Source organism: Aotus nancymaae, unplaced genomic scaffold (genome assembly GCF_030222135.1).
Source record: "Aotus nancymaae isolate 86718 unplaced genomic scaffold, 86718_ANA_hifiasm-v0.15.2.pri h1tg000122l, whole genome shotgun sequence".
Lineage (NCBI taxonomy): Eukaryota > Metazoa > Chordata > Mammalia > Primates > Aotidae > Aotus > Aotus nancymaae.
Genome location: NW_026988537.1, coordinates 435813 through 456817, shown reverse-complemented (window position 1 = coordinate 456817; position 21005 = coordinate 435813). Strand labels below are relative to the sequence as shown.

At 38.8% G+C, this 21005-nt stretch overlaps 1 protein-coding gene across 7 annotated transcripts in view; it reads right to left on the bottom strand.

Annotated features, from left to right (window-relative positions):
• The window catches only part of BTBD8 (BTB domain containing 8), a 116432-nt gene that overhangs the window by 12054 nt on the left and 83373 nt on the right, over positions 1 to 21005 (bottom strand). For 6 of the 7 annotated variants that reach the window (XM_064371138.1, XM_064371140.1, XM_064371141.1 and 3 more), the window contains 4 exons: positions 4737 to 4919; positions 3977 to 4123; positions 3036 to 3165; positions 597 to 658 (listed from right to left, as the gene is read on the bottom strand). In XM_064371138.1, coding sequence (XP_064227208.1) covers positions 597 to 658; positions 3036 to 3165; positions 3977 to 4123; positions 4737 to 4919 — 522 coding nt within the window. The remainder of the gene's footprint in view (positions 1 to 596; positions 659 to 3035; positions 3166 to 3976; positions 4124 to 4736; positions 4920 to 21005) is intronic. The other variant, XM_064371139.1, reaches the window with a different exon arrangement.

Genomic DNA, 21005 nt, shown 5'->3' with positions numbered 1-21005 from the left:
AGTGCAGTAATGTTAGCTGCATGCAGTTTGTGGCACAAAAGATCTCTATAACTTTTTCATCTTGCAAAATGGAAACTCTGTATTCATTGAACAACTCCCTCTTCTCCCTCCCTCTAGTTTTCAGCAACCACAATATTATCTTCTAAGAGTTCAACTACTTTAGATACCTCATATAAGTATACCAAGTAACTTTTAAAGTAAAACACAGTTGTACTCTTAGTAATAACTGCTTTTTTCAGAAACACCAAAAATATATTATATAGATTAAAATCTTTTTTAAGAAGTAGGCTAATTAGAAAAATAGACACTGAATTATGAATTAGGTCTAGAGTTCTAAACAACTTCTAATAGACTGAAATAACTCTAATATGTTAGCTGCCAGGAAATGAAAAAGGTAGATACTTCCAATGCCAACTGGATATAAAAATTAGCTTTAAAACATTTATTAAGTGCTCATTTGATTTAGAAAAAGGAAAATTTTCCATAAAAAATAGCTTCATGAATGAATAGATTTTTAAAACTTATTCTGAAATGTAAAATAATAAACTTCATTTGTTATCTTTTTCATTTGGACCTAGAAAATTTAGAAAGTTTACCTGCGAGCTACTGAATATAGGCTTTTTGCCAAGTCTTCGATCATCACCTTTGTCAAATGCAGCTGTAGAAAGAAACAGCAATTTATTTTTAAAGGGAACATTGTTATTACCATAGAAGTAAAGGAAAAATAGCATGTCAGCAGAAAAAAGGTTACATTTTGATGGAAATAACTTAATAAACCTGAAACCAATCTAGTATACAAAACAACTCCCTATTTTATTTTAGAATTTTTTTAAAAAAAAATCTCACTTTCTACCTTATTCTCTGGCCCCTACGTTTTGTGTTAATAAAATTAATAAATAAGAAATGTATAATCTCACAGAAAAGATTCATACATTTACGAAACACCAGAATTTTCTCAAACTGTGACATTTTAGATAATTGGTTTTATTTAGTTTTCCAAATAAAAAATTACAGATTATGGCAAATGTAACATTCTACAAGCTATTAAATATGAGGAAATGTTTATATTAAATGTGAAAATACTATTGAAATTGACTAAAAATATTTTCTGGTTTTGCAGGTATATCATGAGGAAGGAGGAAAGAGAAAAGAAAAAAAGGTTCTATTGAAAATAAAACAAGAAACAATCTTCAAACCTATAGATTCTTTTTATAATTAAAGAAAAATTCATTTTGTATGTTAGGTTTATATAGGAATTTATCGTAGAACTCATGTCTATACTCTTCAAATAAGAATCTGAATGATGTCAGGAAAATATGTATGCTAAAATGACGGTATGAGAGCTACAAATATAGTTTAGCAAATGTCTTTCTTTTGAAGGTTACTGGGCTTTAAAATATATTTTGAATAAATATATATAATCTCCAAAAATTATTTGATTTTTATTAAATCAGCTAATAAAAATACATTAAATTATCTGCATCTTCCATGATCTCTATTCTATAGGATATGTGCTATAAGACAAAGCAGGATCCTGAAAATGGCACTATAGGACGGATTTGCAGTAAGCAAATGACTCTGCACAATAATACACAGGAAGAAATCAAAATAAAAAATTTCTCCCAAAGGTCAGTAACCCAGCTATGACATACCAAATGTTGTAACAGACAACCCAGAACCATTCCTTTATCTGGGTTTCCCAATAAAGTAATTATGCATAAGTCAGGACTCACTGTAATTCAACTTATTTAAGATTAAAAAATTATTATTACACTGCTACAATGTAATAGAATGAAAAGTCCTTTTTGACAATTAGTTGGATTACCAATAACATTTTATTTAAATATGTGTATTTACATGTATTTTTAATCAGCACTTTGAAGAATTAAAGAACACTGAAGCTCAACTTAACTATGAAATCCTCTAAAATAGAGAAAAACAAAGTTTGCTACCAATCAGAAGAGAGCTGAAAGGACACCTACTGAAGGAATGCTGATCTTATTTTGTTACTTCACATTACATAAATGTTGTAAAAATAAATCATTATTTAAAAATTAGCAAAGAAATAGTCACAAGGAAAAAAAAGTCTAATTTCTAAGACCTTCTTCTCATAATTTTTGTTTAAAAAATGGAATTTCTTTGAAAATCTTCATATCACATCTAGCTACACTATCATGTAATGCTCAAAATGTAAAGCAGATTCTATTCTGATGATACCACTAAAGAATTTAACATATTTATGCATTCTCAAAATGCATTTTAACAGACATGGCCTCCATGTTTTACAGTACTAAAATGTTCGCTTCATAAAATTTAGTCTATTAAAAGGTTTTAAAAAGTATACACACTGAATATGCCAATATTTTTTTCTAAGGCACCTGCTTTAACCCAAAAACAGTCATGAAGCCATTTATAGTTCCACACCCTCAAATTTTTATTTTGATATATTTTTAACACACGTTCTGAGCAATATACATCTTTTGTTTAATGCTAATGTCTCAGATGATACCTATTAAATGTCACAGACCACTGTGCAGCTCCTGAGGGACAGTCCGCAATAGCACACTCCACATCACTGAACCAATCGGTTGTGAAATAAAGCCATCTATTCTAGGCAAAACCACAAGAAAGGGTGTCTTATGAAAAAGACAGAAAAGCTTTATGACAAAACATACCTAAAAATGAGGAAAAAGTATGTTCAATACTCTGTTCTATGTAGATTGCATTTTCTCACACTTTTAATCTCTTCACAAGAGATTTGCTTGTAAGCAAATTTGCCTAGAACATTGTTGCTAATGTATAGTAGGATTAAATTTGATATATAAAGGAAATGAGTTTCATTTTCTAAGAACAGCTAAAAAGCATGATGTATTAAAACTACCTAAACATATGAGCACCAGTTTCAATTAGCATTCTATTATCCAACAGAAGCACACAATGTTAACCTTTCTACTTATCAGAATGCCCTCAAAATATCTGTTATAGTCACAAAGATCTCATTACATAAGAATTGAGATATCTCAAGGCTAACGTACCTGCTTGGATTTTCTGTTGATCATCTGTGCTCATCAGCTTCCAGCTTTCTGTGTGACGAACAGCATAGAAAGACTGAACCAGGAAGATCCACAGCTTATCACGCAGAGCCTGGATCTTGCACGTAAAACCCTGTGTTCAAGCAACAAATCAGCAGCTGGTGAGAGCCACATTGTCATAGCAACCAGTCATTATTCCTTTCAGAATCTACTTACTCCTAAGCTAGATCAATGATGTCATCATTTAGATTTTTAAGATCGTTGGGTACATGTTATTTATGAAGGCTTACTCATTAACAAAATTTTATAAATGAACACAAAGCTAAATCTCATCTTTTCAAACAAATGTTATTTTAAAACACCAATGCCCTTGATATGAATACCTTCTGCAGCCTTTTCAAATCAACTATGACATTGCAAGGTCAAATGCTCTATGGAATAGTAATAAACATGATACATTTAAAAAACCATTCTTCTTGAACAAATATAGAACGCCAATAATTTGCAATTACCTTATTAATGGCCACTGATTAATTGTACTCAAAAATAAATATTTTAATTTTGCTTTTTCCTGGCCTTATTTTAAAATATGATTTTTTGAAGAGAAAAATTAAGATTATAAAAATAAAAGACACTGACGATTAAAAACTCTAAAATTTACATTATATATCTAGAAAATAATATTGCTAAGTATCACACTGCATTTAAAATTACCCAGCCAAACTGCCAATTTCTGAACTTTTATAAAAAGTCCATTTGGAGACAAATAGAATTTTTAAAATTTATTATTATAAAAGATTCCAAACATATACAAAAGTAGAGACCTTAATCCACCTCTAGGTATCCACTGCCTAGCTTCAATAAACAATGCAACACTTAAAATGCACATACATTAAAAAAAAATCTTAGTTCAAATATTGCATTATTTTAATAAATTTCATTACATTCAGTACCATTTCCTTTGTACTGTCAGAGTTCATCAATGTGTCCAGAGCCATAAGAAGAGAGCAACTATTTTCAGTGGTGATATTTTCTTCAATTGCTTTTAAAATTTTGTCCAACAGATCAGCTGTGCTACTCATTGCTTGTGACTATAAAACATAGAAATTAATATTTAAGTGGAATACATGTAAAATGCACAAGAAATGTGAAAGTCTGGCATAACAGATCATTATAATTAGCTGTATGAAGTCAACCAGAAATCATATTTGTCTTTTCCCTTTCTTTTGTTAAAAAATCTGCATATATGCATATATACAGTTTTTAAAAGCCAACACAGCCCTAAATACAGAACCTAGAAATAAACAATAGGAGTTATTTATTCAGTAAATAATTTTAGAGAAAGTAGCTTCCCAATAAGAGAAAGAATTCTGCATGGGCCATAATTGTATTACTTGCCAAAACAGTATCTTTATGACTTTGGTTTCTAAAATGTGGCTATGCTGAGGGAGGGCTAGAGTTGGCCAGAATTACACTGTGCCGTTCCAGGGCACTCAAATCTGTCCCTCCCGCCTTTCTTATCTTGTGAGCCAAAAATCCTGTCTATCACTGCCTTAAATCCTATGTAAACATGCCATCTGCTATGGAGTTTATTTAAATCACACTAATTTAATCAAAAGCAACCTGCATTTTAAAACTCTTACATAATTGAAATCAGAACACAAAGATGGAACTAAATATAGGATATAATTTTAGACATAGTACCTGTAAGAGAAGAGCAAAATTTTCACTCTGAATAATCTTGGAGAAGTTTTCTACAATAAATGCAATACATTCTTCTTGGAGCTGAGAGGCCATGGTTAGCGCCACTTCTGTCCACTTCACTCTGGGTAAACTGTTGATTAGTCTGTCACTTTCCATCAGAAGAAAAGCAGCATTCTTATCATCCTTAGATTTTAAAAAAATATTGGAAAAGGTTAGATGCTAACTGCTCATAAAATAACTCTCTAAGCAAATCAAATACTTTTGTTGTCATGGGATGTTTCTTGCAAAAACAAAATTCCAGATAGCTAATGTCTTTGCCATTAATTTTACACAGAATGTTTATTTACTCATTCATTCAGAGTTATCCAAAAGGGTAAAGTTTAAGCTAGGAAGAAACCACCTTTAAAAGGTAGCTAAAACAGGCCGGGCACGATGGCTCAGGCCTGTAATCCCAGCACTTTGGGAGGCTGAGGCGGGTGGATCACTTGAGGTCAGGAGTTCAAGATCGGCCTGGCCAACATGGAGAAACCCCATCTCTACTAAAAACACAAAAATTAGCTAAGCATGGTGGCGCACACCCATAAACCCAGCTAATCGGGAGGCTGAGGCAGGAGAACTGCTTGAACCCAGGAGGTGGAGGATGCAGTGAGCTAAGATTGCACCACTGCACTCCAGCCTGGGTGACAGAGTGAGACTCCATCTCAAAAAAAAAAAAGTAGCTAAAACAAACCTGACAGCAAAGTGAAAATAACTAGAAAGAAAAACTTGAGTTCCCTAAGATTATCACAGCTAAATTAATTTTTGTGCTTATAGGCATCATTCATAACTGCACGGCTATAACAACATAGCCCTAATTCTTTTCTGACTATAAAATGTATGTTCTTTATGCAAATTTGGAAAGGCTAAAATTACTTATAATCCCCAGTGATTTTCTTCCTCTTCTCTAATTAGGTAAGAGACTCTACTGTTTATATTTTATTCATTTAATGATTGATTATTATACTATGAAAAAAACACTCACAAATATTGATCTCTATGGAAAATGGAATGACAATGCAGAAATACCATGTACTCCAAGGAAAAGGAAAAAAAAGGCATATATTACTATATCTTATTCATGTTTGATTTCCAGTTCTTAAAACAATGCTTAGTAAATAAGTATTTATTAAATAGTTACCTGATGGACTGGTAAACTGAAAACCATGGCCACAAATTCTATCCACCAAGAGGTGGAATTGACTTCCTTAGTCTTGAATCTGGACTACTAGCCTTTTCACTTGCCTTGACCAACAGCGATGATATGCAAGTTCTAGAGCCTAGGCCTCAAGAAGCCTTGCAGCTTCAGTCTTTACCTTCTGAGAATCTTGGGACCTCCGGGCCAAAAGAAGCTTGGTAAGGAAGACCACTTGGTGCAGGAGGACCAGCCCCCCAGCTGCCCCCAGCTGAATGCAGCCACAGGCAAGACCAGCAGAAGAATCATCCACTGAACTCACAGAATTCTGAGAAGTCATTTTAAGCCACCTAGTTTGGGGGTGGTTTGTTACACAGCAACAAATCACTGATAAATCTGGAAATGACTGAAATATCTAACATGGACAGCATGACATGGACTCTGCACACCCTCTGTTTCTGTTTAGGTCCAGAAGAACTACACCTTCCCTGATACCATATATAAACATCTGATTCCTTTTATACACGCTATAAGAAAATCTGTCACTTTTTGTTAGAGCATTTAATTTATTTGTAATTAATCACACATGAAGATTATGATTTGATTAATGTCTGTCTCCCTCACTAGGCTGTAGTTTCAATGAGTGTAAAACTGTCTATCTCTGTTTTAGCTCACCAATGTATGCTCAGGGTCTAGTATAAAACTGGGTCATAGTAGACACCCAAATACTTGTTTATATCTTTTAACATGATTGGAGACAGAGTCAGTTAACCTCTAAGATAACAAGTTTAATCCTTCAACTTCAAAATGAAAAATTTTAACCATTTCCTAATAATTCTTTTTCTTTTTCTTTGACACAAGTCTTGCTCAGTCACCCAGGCTGGAGTGTAGTGGCTTGAACATGGCTCACTGCAGCTTCAAACCTCCTGAGCTCAAGTGATCCTCCTGCCTCAGTAGCTGAAACCATAGGTACATGCCACCATGCCCAGCTAAATTTAAAAAAAAGTATTTTTTTTGAGACAGGATCTCACTCTGTCACCCAGGCTGGAGTGCCTCAGTCATGTAAATACCTGAGATTACAGGTGCGCACCACCACACCCAGCTAATTTTTTGTATTTTTAGTAGAGAGGGGGTTTCACCATGCTGGCCAGGTTGGTCTCAAACTCCTGGACTCAAGTGATCCACCCGCCTCAGCCTCCCAAAATGCTGGGACTACAGGCATGAGCCACCATGCCCAGCTCCAAAAATATTTTGTAGAGATGGAGTCTTGTCATGTTATCCAGGCTGATCTTGAACTCTTGGCTTCAAGTGATCCTCCCACCTGGCCTCCCAAAGTGCTGGGATTAAAAGTGTGAACTACTGCACCCAGTCAATAATCCTTTAAAAATATATTATATTCTTTCACTGCTTGAATAAAAAAACAATCATACTTTTATATAATTCATCTTTTTTTTTTAGAATCATTGTCGTTTCCTCCTCCAGTGACTTTCTGAGTAACTGTGCAATTACTAAGAGTTTTAGACAATAAGCTCAATTTGTTCTACTGCAGGCGCTGCTGTGGTAGGGAAGCCAGATGTAAGGTATTTAAATAAATTTGGCAGGTATCTACAAAGTGCTTACTATTTATATAATGTGATGTGCTCTGACGATAGCATTTTTAAAAAACCATACATATAGAGTATAATTATCATAATTTAGCTTCGAAAACTACAGCATGAACATAGTTAAATAACATAGATGATATATAATTTTATTCCATACTCATCTGAATATATGATAAACATTAAATGTTAGAGTACTTTTAAGAAAAGTACTCTAGATTAAAAAAAAAAAAAAAAGTAAAACTTTTAGACCAAACACTTAAATTTTCATTCAACGGTTAACATAATCACATAGTTTAAAAATTTCAAATGTATAAAGGACATTCTAGGAAAGTCTTTCTCTCCTTCCTGTTCCCAAACCATCCATTTTACGATATTATTTTTTCCTTGATCTTTCCAGAGTTATTTTATGCTTATACAAACAAAATATATATGTAATTTTCTGCTTATTTTATCCAAATGAAGGCATTAGTATGCATAGTATTCTGGTATCTTGCCTTTTATACTTAGCATACATCTCAAGTATTTTTCTTACCAGTATATATATTTTTATGTTTTAATAGCTATGTAATAGTCCATAATATAGATATATCACAAGTCATTTAACCAGTCCTCTACTTAAAGACATTGACATTGTTTCTAGTTTTGCTATTATGTCATAATGACTTACCTTATATATAACATTATTTCACATAGATGTGAGTATGTCTACAAGATACATTCCTAGAAGTAGAATTGCTGGGTCAATATTACTTCTCTTAGCCTGAGTTCTGCCTAAAAATTGAGCTTGAGAAACAGGCTTATATGCAGAAGTGATAATCGGGAATCTGAGGCACTGGAAGAGTGCAACAGGGACAAAAGGAAGGAGAGCCAATTCAAGAGTGTATTTTCTCCCTCTCTCCTATTCAAAGTGGCATCAGCATTAGCCAGAGCCTGTTAGAAACACAGAATCTCTCTATCCTCCCTTGACTTACTGAATTAGAATCTGCATTTAAACAAGACCTCCAAGTGTTTTGTAGATACATTAAAGTTTGAAAAGCACTGATAGAGAATCCACTATTGGAGGCAAATGGGACTCAGTCTTGCTGGGGACCCTCTGAAGAGCTATGAAGGATGGACTTTGAATTATCCATCCAACAGACAGAACAAGGAAACACTAACCACTGGCTCCCACGTCCCATTGGTCAAGGTTTGCCCTCTGGGGATGTTAACTCTCTTTCACTGCCAGCTTTACGCAGGCTCAGAGTGCTGAGCTGCAGGTATCCCATGTGGAGTAGCCGTGAAGCCTCAGGACAGAAAGTGAGAAAGATTTGTGTATATGTGATGGGGCTGAGGGAAAGTGCTGTCAGATTACATCCATGTGCAGGTAGATGCTGCAGCAACAGTTTGGGTACAAACATGGGCCAAGAGGCTATGAGGTGGGACACCAGAGGTATCCAAAATACCACCAACATACAATAAGTAGAGCACTGTTTACCAAGTGGTAGATTCCCCCATAGCAACCTAGAGAAATGCATTTAGTGGTTCACAATCAGCATTAGAAAACCAAAGAAGGGGGTGGGTGGGTGGATGGGAGAGACAGAGAAAGGAAGGAGAACCATAAAAAACACCAGTCCATCATATGCAATAAAGCTAGTAAATCTTTTGTGAAACTTGTGTTTCTATTCTATATGTATTAGTGTATCGGGTTACAATGAAAACAACAAACCAAACAAACAAAAAACACCTTTTCATTCTGGGTCACAGATAAAAAGCTTAGGAAACACAGAAAAAGTTGTGCTGATTTATGACCTTCCCAGGAATAAATCAGAATATTTATCCCATATACTCTTACTAACATAGTGAAAATTTCTCTCCATCATTCTGAAAGGTAGAAAATGGTCTGACATGGTAGTTTTCATGCACATTTCTCTTAAATAAATGAAGTTCAGGATCTGTTCATCAAATTAAGAGGTGTCTATATTTCCTTAGTGAACTATCTAATTCTATCATATGTTTAGCTTTGACTTTTTAAAAATCAGCTGGGCGTGGTGGCTCACGCCTGTAATCCCAGCACTTTGGAAGGCTGGGATGGGCGGATCACCTAAGTTTGGGAGTTCAAGACCAGCCTGACCAACATGGAGAAACCCTGTCTCTACTAAAAATACAAAATTAGCCGGGTGTGGTGGTGCATGCCTGTAATGCTAGCAACTTGGGAGGCTGAAGCAGGAGAATCACTTGAACCTGGGAGGTGGAGGTTGCGGTGAGCCAAGATCACACCATTGCACCCCAACCTGGGCAACAAGAGTAAAATTCCATCTCAAAAAAAAAACCAATTTGTATAAACTATCTATATTAGGAAAATTAGTGTTATAAATATCATATGAACTGTTATCTGTCTTTTGACTTGGTGACAAGGAAAGATAAAAATTTAAAGTTTCTTATATTTAAATATATTTAAAAAATCTCCATGTTATACTCTAATGTAGTAGCACTTTCCTATCTCCCTTGATGACAAAGAAATATTTGATACATTAGAGCACCTTCCCTGGCACAGGTGGTTGAACTGAATTAGAACTAAAGAAGACTGCATGAAGAGAAGTGACATTAGCAAGATGGCAGAATAGGAAGCCCTAAACCCTCCTTCCCCCATGAACACACTGATTCAACAATAATTAACAAATTCTCTTTGTGAGAAATTAAGAAACTAGTTGAGAGGCTCCTACACGGAGGATGAGCATGAAACCAGACACTATGAAGGTGATAGGGAAATTTGAGACACAATCTCACCAGTATCCTAGCCCTGGCACAGAGCTGGACAACTAGGAAGAAAACCACAAGCTCCCTGCTTCTCCCTGGGGAAGGAAAGAGTTAGACCATGTGTCAAACATCCCAACTTTTCCAGGGGTTGCCTAGATGACTGATTTCTGTCTTGCAGTCTTATGAGTGCTGATGGGACCCAGCAAATTCTAGCTACCTGGGAAAGAACACAGATGGTGATTTGGGCTGGCAATCACTGGATCTCCTCCCCCAGCTCAGCATAGAGCAAATGAATGGAAAACATCCTTGCTCCCAGCATCTACCTAGGGAGGGAAAGAGTTAGTTTGCATGTCCAATATGCCCACTTTTTTGGGGGCTGCCCAAAGGAGTAGCTCTACCTTGCCTGTCTCAGAGCACTGATAATACCTGGACTAATCTAGCCACTTGAGGAATAGTGAGAACAGAAATGGTGATTCTGACTGAGGGTCAGCACTGTCTCTCATTCTTGCTCAGTACACAATGAGTAGACAAAAACTTCTAGTTCCCAACATCTCCCTAGGGAGACAAATAATTGAAATCTGTATCTAAAGCTCCAACATTTATGAGGGCTGTCCAAAGAACAGGTTTCTGTCTTGCTGTTTTGGAGTACTAATGGGACCTGGCACGTCTTAGCCACCCAGGGCCAATGAGAACAAAGATGGCAGATGATGTTGCATGTAACTAGTTGCCAGAGACCCTTCAATTGTTTTAGTAGAGAGTGAACAGCTGGAGAAGCCCCAAATCCCACCTTCTACTTGGGGCAGGAAGGAGTGTGAAGGAATGTCTAATGACCTAACTTTTCTGGGGGGCATCCAAGGAAGTTGACTCAGAGCACTAATAGGACCCAGCATACTCTAGATGCTTGGAAGTCACTAAAAACAAAGTGACTTGGATTAGCAAGAAAATTTGAGAGGCCCTTGATCTCTGGCTGGGCTGATTAGTAAGGGTCTTCTCCTGTATGAGGCCAGTCCATATAGACTGGAAGAGGTAGCTGTTAATCTAATATGCAGATACAAACAAACAGAGTCAAAGAAAATAAACAAAGAAATATGTTACAAACAAAGAAACAAAATAAATCTCCAGAAACTGGGCTAAATGAAATGGAGATATATGATTTAGCTCACAGAAAACTCAAAATAATCATCATAAAGATGTTCACACCAAGGTAAGGAAAACAATGCATGGCAAAGTAATTTCAGTAAAGTGATATACAATATAAAAAAGTGCCAAAGAGACGGATCAAAGATAGCTGATCAGGAGCAGCTCAGGACTGCAGCTCCCAGTGAAAGTGTGGAGGGTGAGTGGACGATGCATTTCTAGATGGATTTTTATTGCCCACAGACCAGGAGATTCCCAGGCAGAGGAGCCCCACGGGTCACCAGCACGGCTGTTTTGGCTGGCATGGCGGGTCTCCGCACAAAATACACGGGTCTGGGTGCTGTTTTAGCTGGCGATTGGAGTTCCTGGGAGACAGAGTCCTCCATTCAACTGATAAAAAGGAGGACTGAAATGGAGCCAGACCAGAAGATTCCTGGGCAAAAAAGCACCACAAATCTCAGTGCAGCTGTTTCAGCCAGCGCAGTTGGTCGCCCCACAGGAAATCACACAGATCCTGGCGCCTTTTCAACAGGCGACTGGAACACCTGGGAGACAGAGTCACCCGTACAACTGAAAAAAAAAAAAGGTGGGGGGCCGGGCGTATTGGCTAATGCCTGTAATCCAAGCACTTTGGAGGCCAAGGTGGGTGGATCACCTGAGGTCAGGAGTTCAAGACCAGCCTGACCAACGTGGTGAAACCCCGTCTTTAAAAAATAAATAAATAAAATAAAATTTAAAAAAAGGGGTCTGGGGCAGGGAGTCAGGTGATCAGGCTTGGCTGGTCCCACCCCCACAAAAAAACAGAAATCTGAAACGCTCTGGACTGAGAGTTTCACAGCAAGCACAGATGAACCCAGGACGGTCCAGCTCTGTGGGGAAGGGGCGTCTGCCATTACCAAGGCAGTCCACCACTACGGAGGTAGCCCACCATTGCTGAGGCAGCCTGCCATTACAGAGAGAGTCCACCATTACAGATTGGGCCGCCATTGCATAGGCAGTTCTAACTACACCCGTATAATCAGGACTGCAGGGAAGTTCACACGGCAGCTGGGTGGAGCCCACAGCAGCTCAGCAAAGCCTCTGAAGGCAGACTGTGACTACGCTGCCTCCTCGCTGGGCAGGGCAGCCCTGAAAAAAGGCAGCAGCAAGACAGAAAATTATAAAGCCCTAACTCCCCGGGACAGAGCACCTGGGAAAAAAAAAAAGGCGTTTATGAGTTCTGCTGCAGCAGACTTAAACATACCTGCCCAGCAGCTCTGAATGAACAATGGATCTCACAGTTCAGCACTGAAGCTCCTATAAAGGACAGACTGTCTCCTCAAGCAGCTCCCTGACCCCCATATATCCAAAGAATCACCTCATAAAGGAGAGCTCAGACTGACATCTGGCGGGTATCCTTCTGGGACAAAGATATCAGAAGAAGAAACTGGCAGCAACCCTTACTGTTCTGCAGCCACTGCAGGTGATCCCCAGGCAAACAGGGCCTAGAGTGGACCTCAGCAGTCCTAGAGCAGAACGGACTGACTGTTAGAAGGAAAACTAAGAAACAGAAATAACTTCATCATCAACAAACAGGACATCCACTCAGAGACCCAATCAGAAAGTCAACAACTGGGAGATCGATCCAAGATGGCCGCTTAGGAGGAACTCGGGAATGCAGCTCCGAGAGAAAGCACAGAGGGTGAGTGGACGCCGTATTTCCAGACTGATTTTTACTGCCCACAGACCAGGAGATTCACACGCAGAGGAGCCACCAGGGTCGCCAGCGCCGCTGGTTTGAACGGCGCAGCCGCTGGGCCGGCACCCTGAGGCAACGGCTCACTGTCCAGAGTGAGAGAGTCTGAGTCCCCTATAAGCCAGCAAGGGGAGCTGAAACGGGAAGCCAGGCCAGCGCCACGAATCTCAAAGCCGTGGCTTTAGCCAACGCAGCGGCTCCGGAGGCAGATCAGATGAGACGGTGTCCCCTCTTACCCAGCAAGAAGACCTGAAACAGGGAGTGAAGACAGGACATTCCCGAGCAAAAAAAAAAAAAAAAAAAAAGCACCACTGCAAACACAACTGAAACCGGGACGGTCTAGCTCTGTGGAGGACGGGCGTTCTCCATAGGCACCCTGCTGTTCCCAGGGCAATCTACCAAGGCAACCCGCCACTACAGAGACTCCGTCACTACAGGGGCGGGCCAACATAGCGGAAGCAGTTCTAACTACACCCAGAAGTTCACACAGAAGCTGGGTGGAGCCCACAGCAGCTTAGCAAAGCCTCTGCAGCCTGAGTGTGACTAGGCTGCCACCTTGTGGGAAGGGAAAACAGCAACCGCACAGGGGAACATCATAAAACCGTAACTCCCTGGGACAGAACACCTGGGGGGAAGAGCAGGGGGTTTATGAGTTCTGCCACAGCAGACTTAAAATTACCAAAATCAGAAAGACAACAACTACAAAGTCAACAGGTGGATAAATCCACTAAGATGGGAAGAAACCAGCGCAAAAAGGATGAAAACACCCAAAACCAGAACACTTCTCCTCCTACAAGGGATCACAACTCCTCACCAGCAAGGGAACAAGACTGGATGGAGAATGAGTGTGATGAAATGACAGAATCAGCTTTCAGAAAGTGGATAATAAGAAACTTCCGTGAGCTAAAAGAACATGTTCTAACCCAATGCAAAGAAACTAAGAACCTTGAAAAAAGACTTGACGAAATGCTAACAAGAATTGACAACTTAGAGAGGAATATGAGCGAATTGATGGAGCTGAAAAACACAACACGAGAACTTCGCGAAGCATGCACAAGTTTCAACAGCCGAATTGACCAAGCAGAAGAAAGGATATCAGAGGTCAAAGATCAACTCAATGATATAAAACGAGAAGGCAAGATTAGAGAAAACAGGGTAAAAAGGAATGAACAAAGTCAACAAGAAATATGGGACTATGTGAAAAGACCTAATCTACGTTTGATAGGTGTACCTGAATGTGACGAAGAGAATGCATCCAAGCTGGAAAATACTCTTCAGGATATTATCCAGGAAAACTTCCCCAACCTAACAAGGCAGGCCAAGATTCAAGTCCAGGAAATACAGAGAACACCACAAAGATATTCCTCTAGAAGAGCAACCCCAAGACACATAATCATCAGATTCACCAGGGTTGAAATGAAGGAGAAAATCCTAAGGGCAGCCAGAGAGAAAGGTCGGGTTACCCACAAAGGGAAGCCCATCAGACTCACAGCAGATCTCTCAGCAGAAACCCTACAGGCCAGAAGAGAGTGGGGGCCGATATTCAACATCCTTAAGGAAAAGAACTTTCAACCCAGAATTTCGTATCCAGCCAAACTAAGCTTCATAAGTGAAGGAAAAATAAAATCCTTTGTGAACAAGCAAGAACTCAGAGAGTTCATCAGCACCAGACCAGCTCTACAAGAGCTCCTGAAGGAGGCACTACACATAGAAAAGAACAACCAGTACCAGCCACTCCAAAAACACACGAAAAGGTAAAGAGCAGCAACACAATGAAGAATCTGCATCAACCAAAGGGCAAAACAGCCACCTAGCACCAAAATGACAGGATCGAATTCACACATAACAATATTAACCCTAAATGTAAACGGACTAAATGCCCCAATCAAAAGACACAGACTGGCAAATTGGATAAAAAGCCAAAACCCATCAGTGTGCTGTATCCAGGAAACCCATTCTCGCATGCAAGGATACACAAAGGCTCAAAATAAAGGGATGGAGGAAGATTTACCAAGCAAATGGAGAGCAAAAAAAAGCAGGAGTTGCAATTCTCATCTCTGATAAAATAGACTTTAAAGCAACAAAGATCAAAAGAGACAAAGAAGGACATTATATAACAGTAAAAGGATCAATGCAGCAAGAAGAGCTAACGATCCTAAATATATATGCACCTAATACAGGAGCACCCAGATACATAAGGCAAGTTCTTAAAGACTTACAAAGGGACTTAGACTCCCACATAATAATAGTGGGAGACTTCAACACCCCATTGTCAATATTAGACAGATCAACAAGACAGAAAATTAACAAGGATATCCAGGACTTGAACTCAGACCTGGAACAAGCAAACCTAATAGACATTTACAGAACTCTCCACCTCAAATCCACAGAATATACATTCTTCTCAGCACCACATCGCACCTACTGTAAAATTGAACACATAATTGGAAGTAAATCACTCCTCAGCAAATGCAAAAGAACGGAAACCATAACAAACAGTCTCTCAGACCACAGTGCAATCAAGTTAGAACTCAGAATTCAGAAACCAACCCAGAACCGCACAGCCTCATGGAAAATGAACAACTTTCTCCTGAATGTTGACTGGATAAACAATGAAATGAAGGCAGAAATAAAGACGTTCTTCGAAACCAACGAGAATGAAGACACCACATACCAGAATCTCTGGGACACATTTAAAGCAGTCTCTAGAGGAAAATATATAGCAATAAGTGCCCACATGAGAAGAAAGGAGAGATCTAAAATGGACACCCTATCGTCAAAATTGAAAGAGCTAGAGGAGCAAGATCAAAAAAACTCAAAACCTAGCAGAAGACAAGAAATAACTAAGATCAAAGCAGAATTGAAGGAGATAGAGACATGAAAAACCCTTCAAAAAATCAATAAATCCAGGAGCTGGTTTTTTGAAAAGATCAACAAAATAGACAGACCACTAGCCAGACTAATAAAAAAGAAAAGAGAGAATAACCAAATAGATGCAATAAAAAATGACAAAGGGGATATCACCACAGATGCCACAGAAATTCAAACCATCATCAGAGATTATTACAAACAACTCTATGCACATAAACTAGAAAACCTGGAAGAAATGGATAAATTCCTGGACAGCTGCCTCCTCCCAAGCCTAAACCAGGAAGAAGTCGAAACCCTGAATAGACCAATAACAAGGTCTGAAGTTGAGGCAGCAATTAAGAGCCTACCACCCAAAAAAAGCCCAGGTCCAGATGGGTTCACAGCAGAATTCTACCAGACATACAAAGAGGAACTGATACCATTCCTACTGAAACTATTCCAAATAATCCAAAAAGAGGGAATCCTTCCCAAATCATTTTATGAGACCAACATCATCCTAATACCAAAACCTGGCAGAGACTCAACAAGAAAAGAAAATTACAGGCCAATATCCATGATGAATATAGATGCAAAAATCTTCAATAAAATACTGGCAAGCCGATTACAACAGCACATCAAAAAGCTTATCCACCATGATCAAGTAGGATTCATCCCGGGGATGCAAGGCTGGTTCAATATACACAAGTCTATAAATGTAATTCACCACATAAACAGAACCAAAGACAAAAACCACATGATTATCTCAATCGATGCAGAGAAGGCCTTTGACAAAATTCAACAGCCCTTTATGCTAAAAACCCTCAATAAACTAGGTATCGAAGGAACGTATCTTAAAATAATAAAAGCTATTTACGACAAACTGACAGCCAATATCATACTGAACGGGCAAAAACTGGAAGCATTCCCTTTGAAATCTGGCACTAGACAAGGATGCCCTCTCTCACCACTCCTATTCAATATAGTACTGGAAGTTCTAGCCAGAGCAATCAGGCAAGAAAAAGAAATAAAGGGTATTCAATTAGGAAAGGAGGAAGTCAAATTGTCTCTATTTGCAGACAACATGATTGTATATCTAGAAGACCCCATCATCTCAGCCCAAAATCTCCTGAAACTGATAAGCAACTTCAGCAAAGTCTCAGGATACAAAATCAATGTGCAAAAATCACAAGCATTCCTATACACCAATAACAGACTTAAAGAGAGCCAAATCAAGAACGAACTGCCATTCACAATTGCTACAAAGAGAATAAAATACCTAGGAATACAACTAACAAGGAACGTAAAGGACCTCTTCAAGGAGAACTACAAACCACTGCTCAACGAAATGAGAGAGGACACAAACAGATGGAGAAACATTCCATGTTCATGGTTAGGAAGAATTAATATCGTGAAAATGGCCATACTGCCAAAAGTAATATACAGATTCAATGCTATCCCCATCAAGCTACCAATGACCTTCTTCACAGAACTGGAAAAAAACACCTTAAACTTCATATGGAACCAAAAGAGAGCCCGCATAGCCAAGTCAATTCTAAGCAAAAAGAACAAAGCGGGAGGCATCACACTACCAGACATCAAACTCTACTACAAGGCTACAGTAATCAAAACAGCATGGTACTGGTACCAAAACAGAGATATAGACCAATGGAACAGAACAGAGGCGTCAGAGGCGACACAACATATCTACAACCACCCGATCTTTGACAAACCTGATAAAAACAAGCAATGGGGAAAGGATTCCCTGTTCAATAAGTGGTGTTGGGAAAACTGGCTAGCCATATGCAGAAAGCAGAAACTCGACCCCTTCCTGACACCTTACACTAAAATTGACTCCAGATGGATTAAAGACTTAAACATAAGACGTAACACCATAAAATCACTAGAAGGAAACCTAGGCAAAACCATTCAGGACATAGGCGTAGGCAAGGACTTCATGACCAAAACACCAAAAGCATTGGCAACAAAAGCCAAAATAGACAAATGGGACCTAATCAAACTCCACAGCTTTTGCACGGCAAAAGAAACAGTCAATAGAGTGAATCGGCAACCAACAGAATGGGAAAAAATTTTTGCAGCCTACCCGTCTGACAAAGGGCTGATATCCAGAATTTACAATGAACTAAAAAAGATTTACAAGAAAAAAACAAACAAGCCCATTCAAAAATGGGCGAAGGATATGAACAGATACTTTACAAAAGAAGACATACATGAGGGCAACAAGCATATGAAAAAATGCTCATCATCACTGGCCATTAGAGAAATGCAAATCAAAACTACATTGAGATACCATCTCACGCCAGTTAGAATGGCGATCATTAAAAAATCTGGAGAAAACAGATGCTGGAGAGGATGTGGAGAAATAGGAACACTTTTACACTGTTGGTGGGAGTGTCAATTAGTTCAACCATTGTGGAAAACAGTGTGGCGATTCCTCAAGGACCTAGAAATAGAAATTCCATTTGACCCAGCAATCCTATTACTGGGCATATATCCAAAGGATTATAAATCGTTCTACTATAAGGACACATGCACACGAATGTTCATTGCAGCACAGTTTACAATAGCAAAGACGTGGAACCAACCCAAATGCCCATCGATGATAGACTGGACAGGAAAAATGTGGCACATATACACCATGGAATATTATGCAGCCATTAAAAATGAGGAGTTCGCATCCTTTGTAGGGACATGGATGAACCTGGAAACCATCATTCTCAGCAAACTGACACAAGAACACAAAATCAAACACCACATGTTCTCACTCATAGGCGGGTGTTGAACAAGGAGAACACATGGACACAGGGAGGGGAGCACTATACACGGGGGTCTGTTGTGGGGGAGTTGGGGGGACAGTGGGGGGGTGGGGAGTTGGGGAGTGATAGCATGGGGAGAAATGCCAGATATGGGTGAAGGAGAGGAAGGCAGCAAATCACACTGCCACGTATGCACCTATGCAACAACCTTGCATGTTTTTCACATGTACCCCAAAACCTAAAATGCAATAAAAAAAAAAAAAAGAAAGTCAACAACTACAAAGACCACAGGTAGATAAATCCACAAAGATGGGAAGAAACCAGCACAAAAAGGATGAAAACCAGAAAGCCTCTCCTCGTACAAGGGATCACAACTCCTCACTAGCAAGGGAACGAGGCTGGATGGAGAATGAGTCTGATGAATTGACAGAAACAGGCTTCAGAAGGTGGGTAATAAGAAACTTCTCAGAGCTAAAAGAACATCTTCTAACCCAATGCAAAGAAACTAAGAACCTTGAAAAAAGATTTGATGAAATGCTAATGAAAATAAACAGCTTAGAGAGGAATATAAGTGAATTGATGGAGCTGAAAAACACAACACGAGAACTTCACGAAGCATACACAAGTTTCAACAGCTGAACTGACCAAGAAGAAGAAAGGATATCAGAAGTTGAAGATCAACTCAATGAAATAAAACGAGAAGGCAAGATTAGAGAAAACAGGGTAAAAAGGAATGAACAAAGTCAACAAGAAATATGGGACTATGTGAAAAGACCTAATCTATGTTTGATAGGTGTACCTGAATGTGACAGGGAGAACGAATCCAAGCTGGAAAATACTCTTCAGGATATTATCCAGGAAAACTTCCCTAACCTAGCAAGGCAGGCCAATATTGAAGTCCAGGAAATACAGAGAACACCACAAAGATATTCCTGAAGAAGAGCAACCCTAAAGTACATAATCATCAGATTCACCAGTGTTGAAATGAAGGAGAAAATGCTAAGGGCAGCCAGAGAGAAAGGTTGGGTTACCCACAAAGGGAAGCCCATCAGACTCACAGCAGATCTCTCAGCAGAAACCCTACAAGCCAGAAGAGAGTGGGGGCCAATATTCAACATCCTTAAAGAAAAGAACTTTCAACCCAGAATTTCATATCCAGCCAAACTAAGCTTCATAAGTGAAGGAGAAATAAAATCCTTTACGAACAAGCAATTACTCAGAGATTTCATCACCACCAGGCCTGCTTTATAAAAGCTCCTGAAAGAGGCACTAAACATAGAAAGGAATAACCAGTACTAGCCACTCCAAAAACATACCAAATGGTAAAAAGCATAGACACAATGAAGAAACTGCATCAACTAATGAGCACAACAGCCAGCTAGCATCAAGATGGCAGGATCAAATTCACACATAACAATATTAATCCTAATATTAATTTAATGTAAATGGACTAAATGCCCCAATCAAAAGATACAGATTGGCAAATTGGATAAAAAGTCAAAACCCATCAGTGTGCTGTGTCCAGGAAACCCATCTCACATGCAAGGATACACAAAGGCTCAAAATAAAGGGATGGAGGAAGATTTACCAAGCAAACAGAGAGCAAAAAAAAAAAAGCAGGAGTTGCAATTCAAGTCTCTGATAAAACAGACTTTAAACCAACAAAGATCACAAGAGGCAAAGAAGGACATTACATAATGGTAAAAGGATCAAAGCAACAAGAAGAGCTAACGATCCTAAATATATATGCACCCAATACAGGAGCACCCAGATATAAAGCAAGTTCTTAATGACTTACAAAGAGACTTAGACTCCCACACAATAATACTGGGAGACTTTAACACCCCATTGTCAATATTAGACAGATCAACAAGACAGAAAATTAACAAGGATATCCAGGTCTTGAACTCAGACCTGGACCAAGCAAACCTAATAGACATTTACAGAACTCTACACCCCAAATCCACAGAATATACATTCTTCTCAGTACCACATCACATCTACTCTAAAATTGACCACATAATTGGAAGTAAATCACTCCTCAGCAAATGCAAAAGAACGAAAATCATAACAAACAGTCTCTCAGACCACAGTGCAATCAAGTTAGAACTCATAATTCAGAAGCTAACTCAGAACCGCACAGCTTCATGGAAACTGAACAACTGGCTCTTGAATGTTGACTGGATAAACAATGAAATGAAGGCAGAAATAAAGATGTTCTTCGAAACCAATGAGAACAAAGACACAACATACCAGAATCTC